The 19,253-nt window shown below is 50.6% G+C and overlaps 1 protein-coding gene across 1 annotated transcript in view; it reads left to right on the top strand.

Moving 5' to 3' along the window:
• Positions 1-19,253, top strand: part of cdk15 (cyclin-dependent kinase 15) — a 204,513-nt gene that overhangs the window by 73,622 nt on the left and 111,638 nt on the right. Inside the window, exon 13 of the mRNA XM_067986872.1 lies at positions 18,185-18,324. Coding sequence (XP_067842973.1) covers positions 18,185-18,324 — 140 coding nt within the window. The remainder of the gene's footprint in view (positions 1-18,184; positions 18,325-19,253) is intronic.

Below are 19,253 nucleotides of genomic sequence, written 5' to 3'. Positions count from 1 at the left end.
TGGACAGTGTGATGATGGTGTGTTGGGCTGTGTGATGATGGTGTGTTGGGCAGTGTGATGATGGTGTGTTGGGCAGTGTGATGATGGTGTCTTGGACAGTGTGATGATGGTGTGTTGGGCAGTGTGATGATGGTGTGTTGGGCTGTGTGATGATGGTGTGTTGGGCTGCGTGATGATGGTGTGTTGGGCTGTGTGATGATGGTGTGTTGGGCTGTGTGATGATGGTGTGTTGGGCAGTGTGATGATGGTGTGTTGGGCTGTGATGATGGTGTGTTGGACAGTGTGATGATGGTGTGTTGGGCTGTGATGATGGTGTGTTGGGCTGTGTGATGATGGTGTGTTGGGCAGTGTGATGATGGTGTGTTGGGCTGTGATGATGGTGTGTTGGACAGTGTGATGATGGTGTGTTGGGCTGTGATGATGGTGTGTTGGGCTGTGTGATGATGGTGTGTTGGGCAGTGTGATGATGGTGTGTTGGGCAGTGTGATGATGGTGTGTTGGGCAGTGTAATGATGGTGTGTTGGGCAGTGTGATGATGGTGTGTTGGGCAGTGTGATGATGGTGTGTTGGGCTGTGATGATGATGGTGTGTTGGGCAGTGTGATGATGGTGTGTTGGACAGTGTGATGATGGTGTGTTGGGCAGTGTGATGATGGTGTGTTGGGCAGTGTGATGATGGTGTGTTGGGCAGTGTGATGATGGTGTGTTGGGCAGTGTGATGATGGTGTGTTGGGCAGTGTGATGATGGTGTGTTGGGCTGTGTACTGATGGTTTGTTGGGCAGTGTGATGATGGTGTGTTGGGCTGTGTGATGATGGTGTGTTGGACAGTGTGATGATGGTGTGTTGGGCTGTGATGATGGTGTGTTGGGCAGTGTGATGATGGTGTGTTGGGCTGTGATGATGGTGTGTTGGGCTGTGTACTGATGGTTTGTTGGGCAGTGTGATGATGGTGTGTTGGGCTGTGTGATGATGGTGTGTTGGGCAGTGTGATGATGGTGTGTTGGGCTGTGATGATGGTGTGTTGGGCAGTGTGATGATGGTGTGTTGGGCTGTGATGATGGTGTGTTGGGCTGTGATGATGGTGTGTTGGGCTGTGTGATGATGGTGTGTTGGGCAGTGTGATGATGGTGTGTTGGGCTGTGATGATGGTGTGTTGGGCTGTGTGATGATGGTGTGTTGGGCTGTGTGATGATGGTGTGTTGGGCAGTGTGATGATGGTGTGTTGGGCAGTGTGATGATGGTGTGTTGGGCAGTGTGATGATGGTGTGTTGGGCAGTGTGATGATGGTGTGTTGGGCAGTGTGATGATGGTGTGTTGGACAGTGTGATGATGGTGTGTTGGACAGTGTGATGATGGTGTGTTGGGCAGTGTGATGATGGTGTGTTGGGCAGTGTGATGATGGTGTGTTGGGCTGTGTGATGATGGTGTGTTGGGCAGTGTGATGATGGTGTGTTGGGCAGTGTGATGATGGTGTGTTGGACAGTGTGATGATGGTGTGTTGGACAGTGTGATGATGGTGTGTTGGGCAGTGTGATGATGGTGTGTTGGGCAGTGTGATGATGGTGTGTTGGGCAGTGTGATGATGGTGTGTTGGGCTGTGATGATGGTGTGTTGGGCTGTGTGATGATGGTGTGTTGGGCTGTGTGATGATGGTGTGTTGGGCAGTGATGATGGTGTGTTGGGCAGTGTGATGATGGTGTGTTGGGCAGTGTGATGATGGTGTGTTGGACAGTGTGATGATGGTGTGTTGGACAGTGTGATGATGGTGTGTTGGGCAGTGTGATGATGGTGTGTTGGACAGTGTGATGATGGTGTGTTGGACAGTGTGATGATGGTGTGTTGGACAGTGTGATGATGGTGTGTTGGGCTGTGATGATGGTGTGTTGGGCAGTGTGATGATGGTGTGTTGGGCAGTGATGATGGTGTGTTGGGCAGTGTGATGATGGTGTGTTGGGCAGTGTGATGATGGTGTGTTGGACAGTGTGATGATGGTGTGTTGGACAGTGTGATGATGGTGTGTTGGGCAGTGAGATGATGGTGTGTTGGACAGTGTGATGATGGTGTGTTGGACAGTGTGATGATGGTGTGTTGGACAGTGTGATGATGGTGTGTTGGACAGTGTGATGATGGTGTGTTGGACAGTGTGATGATGGTGTGTTGGACAGTGTGATGATGGTGTGTTGGGCAGTGTGATGATGGTGTGTTGGGCAGTGTGATGATGGTGTGTTGGACAGTGTGATGATGGTGTGTTGGACAGTGTGATGATGGTGTGTTGGACAGTGTGATGATGGTGTGTTGGGCAGTGTGATGATGGTGTGTTGGACAGTGTGATGATGGTGTGTTGGACAGTGTGATGATGGTGTGTTGGACAGTGTGATGATGGTGTGTTGGGCAGTGTGATGATGGTGTGTTGGGCAGTGTGATGATGGTGTGTTGGGCTGTGATGATGGTGTGTTGGGCAGTGTGATGATGGTGTGTTGGGCAGTGTGATGATGGTGTGTTGGACAGTGTGATGATGGTGTGTTGGGCAGTGTGATGATGGTGTGTTGGACAGTGTGATGATGGTGTGTTGGACAGTGTGATGATGGTGTGTTGGACAGTGTGATGATGGTGTGTTGGGCAGTGTGATGATGGTGTGTTGGACAGTGTGATGATGGTGTGTTGGGCAGTGTGATGATGGTGTGTTGGACAGTGTGATGATGGTGTGTTGGACAGTGTGATGATGGTGTGTTGGGCAGTGTGATGATGGTGTGTTGGGCAGTGTGATGATGGTGTGTTGGGCAGTGTGATGATGGTGTGTTGGGCAGTGTGATGATGGTGTGTTGGGCAGTGTGATGATGGTGTGTTGGGCTGTGTGATGATGGTGTGTTGGACAGTGTGATGATGGTGTGTTGGACAGTGTGATGATGGTGTGTTGGGCAGTGTGATGATGGTGTGTTGGGCAGTGTGATGGTGTGTTGGGCTGTGTGATGATGGTGTGTTGGACATTGTGATGATGGTGTGTTGGGCTGTGTGACGATGGTGTGTTGGGCTGTGTGATGATGGTGTGTTGGGCAGTGTGATGATGGTGTGTTGGGCAGTGTGATGATGGTGTCTTGGACAGTGTGATGATGGTGTGTTGGGCAGTGTGATGATGGTGTGTTGGACAGTGTGATGATGGTGTGTTGGGCTGTGATGATGGTGTGTTGGGCAGTGTGATGATGGTGTGTTGGGCAGTGATGATGATGGTGTGTTGGGCAGTGTGATGATGGTGTGTTGGGCAGTGATGATGGTGTGTTGGGCTGTGATGATGGTGTGTTGGGCAGTGATGATGATGGTGTGTTGGGCAGTGTGATGATGGTGTGTTGGGCAATGTGATGATGGTGTGTTGGGCAATGTGATGATGGTGTGTTGGGCTGTGATGATGGTGTGTTGGACAGTGTGATGATGGTGTGTTGGGCTGTGATGATGGTGTGTTGGACAGTGTGATGATGGTGTGTTGGGCTGTGTGATGATGGTGTGTTGGGCTGTGATGATGGTGTGTTGGACAGTGTGATGATGGTGTGTTGGGCTGTGATGATGGTGTGTTGGACAGTGTGATGATGGTGTGTTGGACCGTGTGATGATGGTGTGTTGGACAGTGTGATGATGGTGTGTTGGACAGAGTGATGATGGTGTGTTGGGCTGTGTGATGATGGTGTGTTGGGCTGTGATGATGGTGTGTTGGGCTGTGATGATGGTGTGTTGGACAGTGTGATGATGGTGTGTTGGACAGTGTGATGATGGTGTGTTGGACAGTGTGATGATGGTGTGTTGGACAGTGTGATGATGGTGTGTTGGACAGTGTGATGATGGTGTGTTGGGCTGTGTGATGATGGTGTGTTGGACAGTGTGATGATGGTGTGTTGGGCTGTGTGATGATGGTGTGTTGGGCTGTGTGATGATGGTGTGTTGGGCTGTGTGATGATGGTGTGTTGGGCTGTGTGATGATGGTGTGTTGGACAGTGTGATGATGGTGTGTTGGGCAGTGTCATGATGGTGTGTTGGGCAGTGTGATGATGGTGTGTTGGGCTGTGTGATGATGGTGTGTTGGGCAGTGTGATGATGGTGTGTTGGGCTGTGTGATGATGGTGTGTTGGGCTGTGTGATGATGGTGTGTTGGGCTGTGTGATGATGGTGTGTTGGGCTGTGTGATGATGGTGTGTTGGGCAGTGTGATGATGGTGTGTTGGGCTGTGATGATGGTGTGTTGGACAGTGTGATGATGGTGTGTTGGGCTGTGATGATGGTGTGTTGGGCTGTGTGATGATGGTGTGTTGGGCAGTGTGATGATGGTGTGTTGGGCTGTGATGATGGTGTGTTGGACAGTGTGATGATGGTGTGTTGGGCTGTGTGATGATGGTGTGTTGGACAGTGTGATGATGGTGTGTTGGGCAGTGTGATGATGGTGTGTTGGGCAGTGTGATGATGGTGTGTTGGGCAGTGTCATGATGGTGTGTTGGGCAGTGTGATGATGGTGTGTTGGGCAGTGTGATGATGGTGTGTTGGGCTGTGTACTGATGGTTTGTTGGGCAGTGTGATGATGGTGTGTTGGGCTGTGTGATGATGGTGTGTTGGACAGTGTGATGATGGTGTGTTGGGCTGTGATGATGGTGTGTTGGGCAGTGTGATGATGGTGTGTTGGGCTGTGATGATGGTGTGTTGGGCTGTGTACTGATGGTTTGTTGGGCAGTGTGATGATGGTGTGTTGGGCTGTGTGATGATGGTGTGTTGGGCAGTGTGATGATGGTGTGTTGGGCTGTGATGATGGTGTGTTGGGCAGTGTGATGATGGTGTGTTGGACAGTGTGATGATGGTGTGTTGGACAGTGTGATGATGGTGTGTTGGGCAGTGTGATGATGGTGTGTTGGGCAGTGATGATGATGGTGTGTTGGGCAGTGTGATGATGGTGTGTTGGGCAGTGATGATGGTGTGTTGGGCTGTGATGATGGTGTGTTGGGCAGTGATGATGATGGTGTGTTGGGCAGTGTGATGATGGTGTGTTGGACAGTGTGATGATGGTGTGTTGGGCTGTGATGATGGTGTGTTGGGCAGTGTGATGATGGTGTGTTGGGCAGTGATGATGATGGTGTGTTGGGCAGTGTGATGATGGTGTGTTGGGCAGTGATGATGGTGTGTTGGGCTGTGATGATGGTGTGTTGGGCAGTGATGATGATGGTGTGTTGGGCAGTGTGATGATGGTGTGTTGGGCAATGTGATGATGGTGTGTTGGGCAATGTGATGATGGTGTGTTGGGCTGTGATGATGGTGTGTTGGACAGTGTGATGATGGTGTGTTGGGCTGTGATGATGGTGTGTTGGACAGTGTGATGATGGTGTGTTGGGCTGTGTGATGATGGTGTGTTGGGCTGTGATGATGGTGTGTTGGACAGTGTGATGATGGTGTGTTGGGCTGTGATGATGGTGTGTTGGACAGTGTGATGATGGTGTGTTGGACCGTGTGATGATGGTGTGTTGGACAGTGTGATGATGGTGTGTTGGGCTGTGTGATGATGGTGTGTTGGGCTGTGATGATGGTGTGTTGGACAGTGTGATGATGGTGTGTTGGACAGTGTGATGATGGTGTGTTGGACAGTGTGATGATGGTGTGTTGGACAGTGTGATGATGGTGTGTTGGACAGTGTGATGATGGTGTGTTGGGCTGTGTGATGATGGTGTGTTGGGCAGTGTAATGATGGTGTGTTGGACAGTGTGATGATGGTGTGTTGGGCTGTGTGATGATGGTGTGTTGGGCTGTGATGATGGTGTGTTGGGCAGTGTAATGATGGTGTGTTGGACAGTGTGATGATGGTGTGTTGGGCTGTGTGATGATGGTGTGTTGGGCTGTGTGATGATGGTGTGTTGGGCTGTGTGATGATGGTGTGTTGGACAGTGTGATGATGGTGTGTTGGACAGTGTGATGATGGTGTGTTGGGCTGTGTGATGATGGTGTGTTGGGCAGTGTAATGATGGTGTGTTGGACAGTGTGATGATGGTGTGTTGGACAGTGTGATGATGGTGTGTTGGGCTGTGATGATGGTGTGTTGGGCAGTGTAATGATGGTGTGTTGGACAGTGTGATGATGGTGTGTTGGGCTGTGTGATGATGGTGTGTTGGGCTGTGTGATGATGGTGTGTTGGGCTGTGTGATGATGGTGTGTTGGACAGTGTGATGATGGTGTGTTGGGCAGTGTGATGATGGTGTGTTGGGCAGTGTGATGATGGTGTGTTGGGCTGTGTGATGATGGTGTGTTGGGCAGTGTGATGATGGTGTGTTGGGCTGTGTGATGATGGTGTGTTGGGCTGTGTGATGATGGTGTGTTGGGCAGTGTGATGATGGTGTGTTGGGCTGTGATGATGGTGTGTTGGGCTGTGTGATGATGGTGTGTTGGGCAGTGTGATGATGGTGTGTTGGGCTGTGATGATGGTGTGTTGGACAGTGTGATGATGGTGTGTTGGGCTGTGATGATGGTGTGTTGGGCTGTGTGATGATGGTGTGTTGGGCAGTGTGATGATGGTGTGTTGGGCAGTGTGATGATGGTGTGTTGGGCAGTGTAATGATGGTGTGTTGGGCAGTGTGATGATGGTGTGTTGGGCAGTGTGATGATGGTGTGTTGGGCTGTGATGATGATGGTGTGTTGGGCAGTGTGATGATGGTGTGTTGGACAGTGTGATGATGGTGTGTTGGGCAGTGTGATGATGGTGTGTTGGGCAGTGTGATGATGGTGTGTTGGGCAGTGTGATGATGGTGTGTTGGGCAGTGTGATGATGGTGTGTTGGGCAGTGTGATGATGGTGTGTTGGGCTGTGTACTGATGGTTTGTTGGGCAGTGTGATGATGGTGTGTTGGGCTGTGTGATGATGGTGTGTTGGACAGTGTGATGATGGTGTGTTGGGCTGTGATGATGGTGTGTTGGGCAGTGTGATGATGGTGTGTTGGGCTGTGATGATGGTGTGTTGGGCTGTGTACTGATGGTTTGTTGGGCAGTGTGATGATGGTGTGTTGGGCTGTGATGATGGTGTGTTGGGCTGTGTGATGATGGTGTGTTGGGCAGTGTGATGATGGTGTGTTGGGCAGTGTGATGATGGTGTGTTGGGCAGTGTGATGATGGTGTGTTGGACAGTGTGATGATGGTGTGTTGGGCAGTGTGATGATGGTGTGTTGGGCAGTGTGATGATGGTGTGTTGGGCAGTGTGATGATGGTGTGTTGGGCAGTGTGATGATGGTGTGTTGGGCAGTGTGATGATGGTGTGTTGGGCTGTGTACTGATGGTTTGTTGGGCAGTGTGATGATGGTGTGTTGGGCTGTGTGATGATGGTGTGTTGGACAGTGTGATGATGGTGTGTTGGGCTGTGATGATGGTGTGTTGGGCAGTGTGATGATGGTGTGTTGGGCTGTGATGATGGTGTGTTGGGCTGTGTACTGATGGTTTGTTGGGCAGTGTGATGATGGTGTGTTGGGCTGTGTGATGATGGTGTGTTGGGCAGTGTGATGATGGTGTGTTGGGCTGTGATGATGGTGTGTTGGGCTGTGATGATGGTGTGTTGGGCTGTGTGATGATGGTGTGTTGGGCAGTGTGATGATGGTGTGTTGGGCTGTGATGACGGTGTGTTGGGCTGTGATGATGGTGTGTTGGGCTGTGTGATGATGGTGTGTTGGGCAGTGTGATGATGGTGTGTTGGGCTGTGATGATGGTGTGTTGGGCTGTGTGATGATGGTGTGTTGGGCTGTGTGATGATGGTGTGTTGGACAGTGTGATGATGGTGTGTTGGACAGTGTGATGATGGTGTGTTGGGCAGTGTGATGATGGTGTGTTGGGCAGTGTGATGATGGTGTGTTGGGCTGTGTGATGATGGTGTGTTGGGCAGTGTGATGATGGTGTGTTGGGCAGTGTGATGATGGTGTGTTGGACAGTGTGATGATGGTGTGTTGGACAGTGTGATGATGGTGTGTTGGGCAGTGTGATGATGGTGTGTTGGGCAGTGTGATGATGGTGTGTTGGGCTGTGTGATGATGGTGTGTTGGGCAGTGTGATGATGGTGTGTTGGGCAGTGTGATGATGGTGTGTTGGACAGTGTGATGATGGTGTGTTGGACAGTGTGATGATGGTGTGTTGGGCAGTGTGATGATGGTGTGTTGGGCAGTGTGATGATGGTGTGTTGGGCAGTGTGATGATGGTGTGTTGGGCTGTGATGATGGTGTGTTGGGCTGTGTGATGATGGTGTGTTGGACTGTGTGATGATGGTGTGTTGGGCAGTGATGATGGTGTGTTGGGCAGTGTGATGATGGTGTGTTGGGCAGTGTGATGATGGTGTGTTGGACAGTGATGATGGTGTGTTGGGCTGTGTGATGATGGTGTGTTGGGCTGTGTGATGATGGTGTGTTGGGCAGTGATGATGGTGTGTTGGGCTGTGTGATGATGGTGTGTTGGGCTGTGTGATGATGGTGTGTTGGACAGTGTGATGATGGTGTGTTGGGCAGTGTGATGATGGTGTGTTGGACAGTGTGATGATGGTGTGTTGGACAGTGTGATGATGGTGTGTTGGACAGTGTGATGATGGTGTGTTGGACAGTGTGATGATGGTGTGTTGGGCAGTGTGATGATGGTGTGTTGGGCAGTGTGATGATGGTGTGTTGGACAGTGTGATGATGGTGTGTTGGACAGTGTGATGATGGTGTGTTGGGCAGTGTGATGATGGTGTGTTGGACAGTGTGATGATGGTGTGTTGGGCAGTGTGATGATGGTGTGTTGGGCAGTGTGATGATGGTGTGTTGGACAGTGTGATGATGGTGTGTTGGACAGTGTGATGATGGTGTGTTGGACAGTGTGATGATGGTGTGTTGGGCAGTGTGATGATGGTGTGTTGGACAGTGTGATGATGGTGTGTTGGGCAGTGTGATGATGGTGTGTTGGGCTGTGATGATGGTGTGTTGGGCTGTGTGATGATGGTGTGTTGGACAGTGTGATGATGGTGTGTTGGGCAGTGTGATGATGGTGTGTTGGACAGTGTGATGATGGTGTGTTGGGCTGTGTGATGATGGTGTGTTGGGCAGTGTGATGATGGTGTGTTGGACAGTGTGATGATGGTGTGTTGGGCTGTGATGATGGTGTGTTGGGCAGTGTGATGATGGTGTGTTGGGCAGTGTGATGATGGTGTGTTGGACAGTGTGATGATGGTGTGTTGGGCAGTGTGATGATGGTGTGTTGGACAGTGTGATGATGGTGTGTTGGACAGTGTGATGATGGTGTGTTGGGCAGTGTGATGATGGTGTGTTGGGCAGTGTGATGATGGTGTGTTGGGCAGTGTGATGATGGTGTGTTGGGCAGTGTGATGATGGTGTGTTGGGCAGTGTGATGATGGTGTGTTGGGCTGTGTGATGATGGTGTGTTGGACAGTGTGATGATGGTGTGTTGGACAGTGTGATGATGGTGTGTTGGGCAGTGATGATGATGGTGTGTTGGGCAGTGTGATGATGGTGTGTTGGGCTGTGTGATGATGGTGTGTTGGGCAGTGTGATGATGGTGTGTTGGGCTGTGTGATGATGGTGTGTTGGGCAGTGTGATGATGGTGTGTTGGGCAGTGTGATGATGGTGTCTTGGACAGTGTGATGATGGTGTGTTGGGCAGTGTGATGATGGTGTGTTGGGCAGTGTGATGATGGTGTGTTGGACAGTGTGATGATGGTGTGTTGGGCTGTGATGATGGTGTGTTGGGCAGTGTGATGATGGTGTGTTGGGCAGTGATGATGATGGTGTGTTGGGCAGTGTGATGATGGTGTGTTGGGCAGTGATGATGGTGTGTTGGGCTGTGATGATGGTGTGTTGGGCAATGTGATGATGGTGTGTTGGGCAATGTGATGATGGTGTGTTGGGCTGTGATGATGGTGTGTTGGACAGTGTGATGATGGTGTGTTGGGCTGTGATGATGGTGTGTTGGACAGTGTGATGATGGTGTGTTGAGCTGTGTGATGATGGTGTGTTGGGCTGTGATGATGGTGTGTTGGACAGTGTGATGATGGTGTGTTGGGCTGTGATGATGGTGTGTTGGACAGTGTGATGATGGTGTGTTGGACCGTGTGATGATGGTGTGTTGGACAGTGTGATGATGGTGTGTTGGACAGTGTGATGATGGTGTGTTGGGCTGTGTGATGATGGTGTGTTGGGCTGTGATGATGGTGTGTTGGGCTGTGATGATGGTGTGTTGGACAGTGTGATGATGGTGTGTTGGACAGTGTGATGATGGTGTGTTGGACAGTGTGATGATGGTGTGTTGGACAGTGTGATGATGGTGTGTTGGACAGTGTGATGATGGTGTGTTGGGCTGTGTGATGATGGTGTGTTGGGCTGTGTGATGATGGTGTGTTGGGCTGTGTGATGATGGTGTGTTGGGCTGTGTGATGATGGTGTGTTGGGCTGTGTGATGATGGTGTGTTGGACAGTGTGATGATGGTGTGTTGGGCAGTGTGATGATGGTGTGTTGGGCAGTGTGATGATGGTGTGTTGGGCTGTGATGATGGTGTGTTGGGCTGTGTGATGATGGTGTGTTGGACAGTGTGATGATGGTGTGTTGGGCTGTGATGATGGTGTGTTGGGCTGTGTGATGATGGTGTGTTGGGCTGTGTGATGATGGTGTGTTGGGCTGTGTGATGATGGTGTGTTGGGCAGTGTGATGATGGTGTGTTGGGCTGTGATGATGGTGTGTTGGACAGTGTGATGATGGTGTGTTGGGCTGTGATGATGGTGTGTTGGGCTGTGTGATGATGGTGTGTTGGGCAGTGTGATGATGGTGTGTTGGGCAGTGTGATGATGGTGTGTTGGGCAGTGTAATGATGGTGTGTTGGGCAGTGTGATGATGGTGTGTTGGGCTGTGATGATGATGGTGTGTTGGGCAGTGTGATGATGGTGTGTTGGACAGTGTGATGATGGTGTGTTGGGCAGTGTGATGATGGTGTGTTGGGCAGTGTGATGATGGTGTGTTGGGCAGTGTGATGATGGTGTGTTGGGCAGTGTGATGATGGTGTGTTGGGCAGTGTGATGATGGTGTGTTGGGCTGTGTACTGATGGTTTGTTGGGCAGTGTGATGATGGTGTGTTGGGCTGTGTGATGATGGTGTGTTGGGCTGTGATGATGGTGTGTTGGGCAGTGTGATGATGGTGTGTTGGGCTGTGATGATGGTGTGTTGGGCTGTGTACTGATGGGTTGTTGGGCAGTGTGATGATGGTGTGTTGGGCTGTGTGATGATGGTGTGTTGGGCAGTGTGATGATGGTGTGTTGGGCTGTGATGATGGTGTGTTGGGCAGTGTGATGATGGTGTGTTGGGCTGTGATGATGGTGTGTTGGGCTGTGATGATGGTGTGTTGGGCTGTGATGATGGTGTGTTGGGCTGTGTGATGATGGTGTGTTGGGCTGTGTGATGATGGTGTGTTGGGCTGTGTGATGATGGTGTGTTGGGCAGTGTGATGATGGTGTGTTGGGCAGTGTGATGATGGTGTTTTGGACAGTGTGATGATGGTGTGTTGGACAGTGTGATGATGGTGTGTTGGACAGTGTGATGATGGTGTGTTGGACAGTGTGATGATGGTGTGTTGGGCAGTGTGATGATGGTGTGTTGGGCAGTGTGATGATGGTGTGTTGGACAGTGTGATGATGGTGTGTTGGACAGTGTGATGATTGTGTGTTGGGCAGTGTGATGATGGTGTGTTGGGCAGTGTGATGATGGTGTGTTGGACAGTGTGATGATGGTGTGTTGGGCAGTGTGATGATGGTGTGTTGGGCAGTGTGATGATGGTGTGTTGGGCAGTGTGATGATGGTGTGTTGGGCAGTGTGATGATGGTGTGTTGGACAGTGTGATGATGGTGTGTTGGGCAGTGTGATGATGGTGTGTTGGGCAGTGTGATGGTGTGTTGGGCTGTGTGATGATGGTGTGTTGGACAGTGTGATGATGGTGTGTTGGGCTGTGTGACGATGGTGTGTTGGGCAGTGTGATGATGGTGTGTTGGGCAGTGTGATGATGGTGTCTTGGACAGTGTGATGATGGTGTGTTGGGCAGTGTGATGATGGTGTGTTGGGCAGTGTGATGATGGTGTGTTGGACAGTGTGATGATGGTGTGTTGGGCTGTGATGATGGTGTGTTGGGCAGCGTGATGATGGTGTGTTGGGCAGTGATGATGATGGTGTGTTGGGCAGTGTGATGATGGTGTGTTGGGCAGTGATGATGGTGTGTTGGGCTGTGATGATGGTGTGTTGGGCAGTGATGATGATGGTGTGTTGGGCAGTGTGATGATGGTGTGTTGGGCAATGTGATGATGGTGTGTTGGGCAATGTGATGATGGTGTGTTGGGCTGTGATGATGGTGTGTTGGACAGTGTGATGATGGTGTGTTGGGCTGTGATGATGGTGTGTTGGACAGTGTGATGATGGTGTGTTGGGCTGTGTGATGATGGTGTGTTGGGCTGTGATGATGGTGTGTTGGACAGTGTGATGATGGTGTGTTGGGCTGTGATGATGGTGTGTTGGACAGTGTGATGATGGTTTGTTGGACCGTGTGATGATGGTGTGTTGGACAGTGTGATGATGGTGTGTTGGACAGTGTGATGATGGTGTGTTGGGCTGTGTGATGATGGTGTGTTGGACAGTGTGATGATGGTGTGTTGGACAGTGTGATGATGGTGTGTTGGGCTGTGTGATGATGGTGTGATGGACAGTGTGATGATGGTGTGTTGGGCTGTGTGATGATGGTGTGTTGGGCTGTGTGATGATGGTGTGTTGGGCTGTGTGATGATGGTGTGTTGGGCAGTGTGATGATGGTGTGTTGGGCTGTGATGATGGTGTGTTGGACAGTGTGATGATGGTGTGTTGGGCTGTGATGATGGTGTGTTGGGCTGTGTACTGATGGTTTGTTGGGCAGTGTGATGATGGTGTGTTGGGCTGTGTGATGATGGTGTGTTGGGCAGTGTGATGATGGTGTGTTGGGCTGTGATGATGGTGTGTTGGGCTGTGTGATGATGGTGTGTTGGGCAGTGTGATGATGGTGTGTTGGGCTGTGTGATGATGGTGTGTTGGGCTGTGTACTGATGGTTTGTTGGGCAGTGTGATGATGGTGTGTTGGGCTGTGTGATGATGGTGTGTTGGACAGTGTGATGATGGTGTGTTGGGCTGTGATGATGGTGTGTTGGGCAGTGTGATGATGGTGTGTTGGGCTGTGATGATGGTGTGTTGGGCTGTGTACTGATGGTTTGTTGGGCAGTGTGATGATGGTGTGTTGGGCTGTGTGATGATGGTGTGTTGGGCAGTGTGATGATGGTGTGTTGGGCTGTGATGATGGTGTGTTGGGCAGTGTGATGATGGTGTGTTGGGCTGTGATGATGGTGTGTTGGGCTGTGTGATGATGGTGTGTTGGGCAGTGTGATGATGGTGTGTTGGGCTGTGATGATGGTGTGTTGGGCTGTGTGATGATGGTGTGTTGGGCTGTGTGATGATGGTGTGTTGGGCTGTGTGATGATGGTGTGTTGGGCAGTGTGATGATGGTGTGTTGGGCAGTGTGATGATGGTGTGTTGGGCAGTGTGATGATGGTGTGTTGGGCAGTGTGATGATGGTGTGTTGGGCAGTGTGATGATGGTGTGTTGGGCAGTGTGATGATGGTGTGTTGGACAGTGTGATGATGGTGTGTTGGACAGTGTGATGATGGTGTGTTGGGCAGTGTGATGATGGTGTGTTGGGCAGTGTGATGATGGTGTGTTGGGCAGTGTGATGATGGTGTGTTGGGCTGTGATGATGGTGTGTTGGGCAGTGTGATGATGGTGTGTTGGGCAGTGTGATGATGGTGTGTTGGACAGTGTGATGATGGTGTGTTGGACAGTGTGATGATGGTGTGTTGGACAGTGTGATGATGGTGTGTTGGGCAGTGTGATGATGGTGTGTTGGGCAGTGTGATGATGGTGTGTTGGGCAGTGTGATGATGGTGTGTTGGGCTGTGTGATGATGGTGTGTTGGGCTGTGTGATGATGGTGTGTTGGGCTGTGTGATGATGGTGTGTTGGGCAGTGATGATGGTGTGTTGGGCAGTGTGATGATGGTGTGTTGGACAGTGTGATGATGGTGTGTTGGACAGTGTGATGATGGTGTGTTGGACAGTGTGATGATGGTGTGTTGGACAGTGTGATGATGGTGTGTTGGGCAGTGTGATGATGGTGTGTTGGACAGTGTGATGATGGTGTGTTGGACAGTGTGATGATGGTGTGTTGGACAGTGTGATGATGGTGTGTTGGGCAGTGTGATGATGGTGTGTTGGACAGTGTGATGATGGTGTGTTGGACAGTGTGATGATGGTGTGTTGGACAGTGTGATGATGGTGTGTTGGACAGTGTGATGATGGTGTGTTGGGCTGTGATGATGGTGTGTTGGGCAGTGTGATGATGGTGTGTTGGGCTGTGATGATGGTGTGTTGGGCAGTGTGATGATGGTGTGTTGGGCAGTGTGATGATGGTGTGTTGGACAGTGTGATGATGGTGTGTTGGACAGTGTGATGATGGTGTGTTGGGCAGTGAGATGATGGTGTGTTGGACAGTGTGATGATGGTGTGTTGGACAGTGTGATGATGGTGTGTTGGACAGTGTGATGATGGTGTGTTGGACAGTGTGATGATGGTGTGTTGGACAGTGTGATGATGGTGTGTTGGACAGTGTGATGATGGTGTGTTGGGCAGTGTGATGATGGTGTGTTGGGCAGTGTGATGATGGTGTGTTGGACAGTGTGATGATGGTGTGTTGGACAGTGTGATGATGGTGTGTTGGACAGTGTGATGATGGTGTGTTGGGCAGTGTGATGATGGTGTGTTGGACAGTGTGATGATGGTGTGTTGGACAGTGTGATGATGGTGTGTTGGACAGTGTGATGATGGTGTGTTGGGCAGTGTGATGATGGTGTGTTGGGCAGTGTGATGATGGTGTGTTGGGCTGTGATGATGGTGTGTTGGGCAGTGTGATGATGGTGTGTTGGGCAGTGTGATGATGGTGTGTTGGACAGTGTGATGATGGTGTGTTGGGCAGTGTGATGATGGTGTGTTGGACAGTGTGATGATGGTGTGTTGGGCTGTGTGATGATGGTGTGTTGGACAGTGTGATGATGGTGTGTTGGACAGTGTGATGATGGTGTGTTGGACAGTGTGATGATGGTGTGTTGGGCAGTGTGATGATGGTGTGTTGGACAGTGTGATGATGGTGTGTTGGGCAGTGTGATGATGGTGTGTTGGACAGTGTGATGATGGTGTGTTGGACAGTGTGATGATGGTGTGTTGGGCAGTGTGATGATGGTGTGTTGGGCAGTGTGATGATGGTGTGTTGGGCAGTGTGATGATGGTGTGTTGGGCAGTGTGATGATGGTGTGTTGGGCAGTGTGATGATGGTGTGTTGGGCTGTGTGATGATGGTGTGTTGGACAGTGTGATGATGGTGTGTTGGACAGTGTGATGATGGTGTGTTGGGCAGTGTGATGATGGTGTGTTGGGCAGTGTGATGGTGTGTTGGGCAGTGTGATGATGGTGTGTTGGGCAGTGTGATGATGGTGTGTTGGGCTGTGATGATGGTGTGTTGGACAGTGTGATGATGGTGTGTTGGACAGTGTGATGATGGTGTGTTGGGCAGTGTGATGATGGTATGCTGGGCAGTGTGATGATGGTGTGTTGGGCAGTGTGATGATGGTGTGCTGGGCAGTGTGATGATGGTGTGTTGGACAGTGTGATGATGGTGTGTTGGACAGTGTGATGATGGTGTGTTGGGCTGTGTGATGATGGTGTGTTGGGCAGTGTGATGATGGTGTGTTGGGCTGTGATGATGGTGTGTTGGGCTGTGTGATGATGGTGTGTTGGGCTGTGATGATGGTGTGTTGGGCTGTGTGATGATGGTGTGTTGGGCTGTGTGATGATGGTGTGTTGGGCAGTGTGATGATGGTGTGTTGGGCTGTGATGATGGTGTGTTGGGCTGTGTGATGATGGTGTGTTGGGCTGTGTGATGATGGTGTGTTGGACAGTGTGATGATGGTGTGTTGGGCAGTGTGATGATGGTGTGTTGGGCTGTGTGATGATGGTGTGTTGGGCAGTGTGATGATGGTGTGTTGGACAGTGTGATGATGGTGTGTTGGACAGTGTGATGATGGTGTGTTGGGCTGTAATGATGGTGTGTTGGACAGTGTGATGATGGTGTGTTGGGCTGTAATGATGGTGTGTTGGACAGTGTGATGATGGTGTGTTGGGCTGTGATGATGGTGTGTTGGGCTGTGTGATGATGGTGTGTTGGGCAGTGTGATGATGGTGTGTTGGGCTGTGTGATGATGGTGTGCTGGGCAGTGTGATGATGGTGTGTTGGGCTGTGTGATGATGGTGTGTTGGGCAGTGTGATGATGGTGTGTTGGGCTGTGTGATGATGGTGTGTTGGGCAGTGTGATGATGGTGTGTTGGGCTGTGTGATGATGGTGTGCTGGGCAGTGTGATGATGGTGTGTTGGACAGTGTGATGATGGTGTGTTGGGCAGTGTGATGATGGTGTGTTGGACAGTGTGATGATGGTGTGTTGGGCAGTGTGATGATGGTGTGTTGGGCAGTGTGATGATGGTGTGTTGGACAGTGTGATGATGGTGTGTTGGGCTGTGATGATGGTGTGCTGTGCAGTGTGATGATGGTGTGTTGGGCAGTGTGATGATGGTGTGTTGGGCTGTGTGATGATGGTGTGCTGGGCAGTGTGATGATGGTGTGTTGGGCAGTGTGATGATGGTGTGCTGGGCAGTGTGATGATGGTGTGTTGGGCTGTGTGATGATGGTGTGTTGGACAGTGTGATGATGGTGTGTTGGACAGTGTGATGATGGTGTGTTGGGCAGTGTGATGATGGTGTGTTGGGCTGTGTGATGATGGTGTGTTGGACAGTGTGATGATGGTGTGTTGGGCAGTGTGATGATGGTGTGTTGGGCTGTGTGATGATGGTGTGTTGGACAGTGTGATGATGGTGTGTTGGGCAGTGTGATGATGGTGTGTTGGACAGTGTGATGATGGTGTGTTGGGCAGTGTGATGATGGTGTGTTGGACAGTGTGATGATGGTGTGTTGGGCTGTGATGATGGTGTGTTGGGCTGTGATGATGGTGTGCTGGGCAGTGTGATGATGGTGTGTTGGGCAGTGCGTTGATGGTGTGTTGGACAGTGTGATGATGGTGTGTTGGGCTGTGTGATGATGGTGTGTTGGACAGTGTGATGATGGTGTGTTGGGCAGTGTGATGATGGTGTGTTGGACAGTGTGATGATGGTGTGTTGGACAGTGTGATGATGGTGTGTTGGGCTGTGATGATGGTGTGCTGGGCAGTGTGATGATGGTGTGTTGGGCTGTGTGATGATGGTGTGTTGGGCAGTGTGATGATGGTGTGTTGGGCAGTGTGATGATGGTGTGTTGGGCTGTGATGATGGTGTGTTGGGCTGTGATGATGGTGTGTTGGACAGTGTGATGATGGTGTGTTGGGCAGTGTGATGATGGTGTGTTGGGCTGTGATGATGGTGTGTTGGGCTGTGTGATGATGGTGTGTTGGACAGTGTGATGATGGTGTGTTGGGCAGTGTGATGATGGTGTGTTGGGCTGTGATGATGGTGTGTTGGGCTGTGTGATGATGGTGTGTTGGGCAGTGTGATGATGGTGTGTTGGGCTGTGATGATGGTGTGTTGGACAGTGTGATGATGGTGTGTTGGGCAGTGATGATGATGGTGTGTTGGGCAGTGTGATGATGGTGTGTTGGGCAGTGATGATGATGGTGTGTTGGGCAGTGTGATGATGGTGTGTTGGGCAGTGATGATGATGGTGTGTTGGGCAGTGTGATGATGGTGTGTTGGGCAGTGTGATGATGGTGTGTTGGACAGTGTGATGATGGTGTGTTGGGCAGTGTGATGATGGTGTGTTGGACAGTGTGATGATGGTGTGTTGGGCTGTGATGATGGTGTGTTGGGCTGTGATGATGGTGTGTTGGGCTGTGTGATGATGGTGTGTTGGGCTGTGATGATGGTGTGTTGGGCTGTGATGATGGTGTGTTGGGCTGTGATGATGGTGTGTTGGGCAGTGTGATGATGGTGTGCTGGGCTGTGTGTTCCTACAGTGTTGGGTTCTGTCCTTTCTAATGGCTTTCTGTTGCCTTGCTCAGGTTAGGCCTGGTTCCACGAGCAGAGAGTCTAACGTCGCAGCTCCTCCAGTGCTATCCACGGGACAGGAGTTCAGCGGAGGAAGCCCTTGCACACCAGTACTTCAGCAGTCTACCCCCTGCACTGTTCCAGCTCCCTGACAGTATGTACACATTCATTCCTTGTACAAACATTTCTTCTCCACTTCGCACCAATTCAATGGATTTGCCAGGCTGGTTAATAACAATGACCAGGATTAGTTGAAGTGAGTTAGCGCCTGGGTGTGAGGGAGGGAGTGATTGAATTAGTGTCAGTGTGTGACAGAGGGAGTGATTGAATTAGTGTCAGTGTGTGACAGAGGGAGTGATTGAATTAGTGTCAGTGTGTGACAGAGGGAGTGATTGAATGAGTGTCAGTGTGTGACGGAGGGAGTGATTGAATTAGTGTCAGTGTGTGACAGAGGGAGTGATTGAATTAGTGTCAGTGTGTGACAGAGGGAGTGATTGAATTAGTGTCAGTGTGTGAGGGAGGGAGTGATTGAATTAGTGTCAGGGTGTGAGGGAGAGAGTGATTGAATTAGTGTCAGTGTGTGAGGAAGAGAGTGATTGAATTAGTGTCAGTGTGTGACGGAGGGAGTGATTGAATTAGTGTCAGGGTGTGACAGAGGGAGTGATTGAATTAGTGTCAGTGTGTGAGGGAGGGAGTGATTGAATTAGTGTCAGTGTGTGTGGGAGGGAGTGATTGAATTAGTGTCAGTGTGTGACGGAGGGAGTGATTGAATTAGTGTCAGTGTGTGACGGAGGGAGTGATTGAATTAGTGTCAGGGTGTGACAGAGGGAGTGATTGAATTAGTGTCAGTGTGTGAGGGAGGGAGTGATTGAATTAGTGTCAGTGTGTGTGGGAGGGAGTGATTGAATTAGTGTCAGTGTGTGATGGAGGGAGTGATTGAATTAGTGTCAGTGTGTGACGGAGGGAGTGATTGAATTAGTGTCAGTGTGTGAGGGAGGGAGTGATTGAATTAGTGTCAGTGTGTGACAAAAGAAGTGATTGAATTAGTGTCAGTGTGTGACGGAGGGAGTGATTGAATTAGTG

This window comes from Heptranchias perlo, chromosome 7, assembly GCF_035084215.1.
Source record: "Heptranchias perlo isolate sHepPer1 chromosome 7, sHepPer1.hap1, whole genome shotgun sequence".
NCBI classification, from domain to species: Eukaryota; Metazoa; Chordata; class Chondrichthyes; order Hexanchiformes; family Hexanchidae; genus Heptranchias; species Heptranchias perlo.
This window is presented reverse-complemented; position numbering and strand designations above follow the sequence as displayed.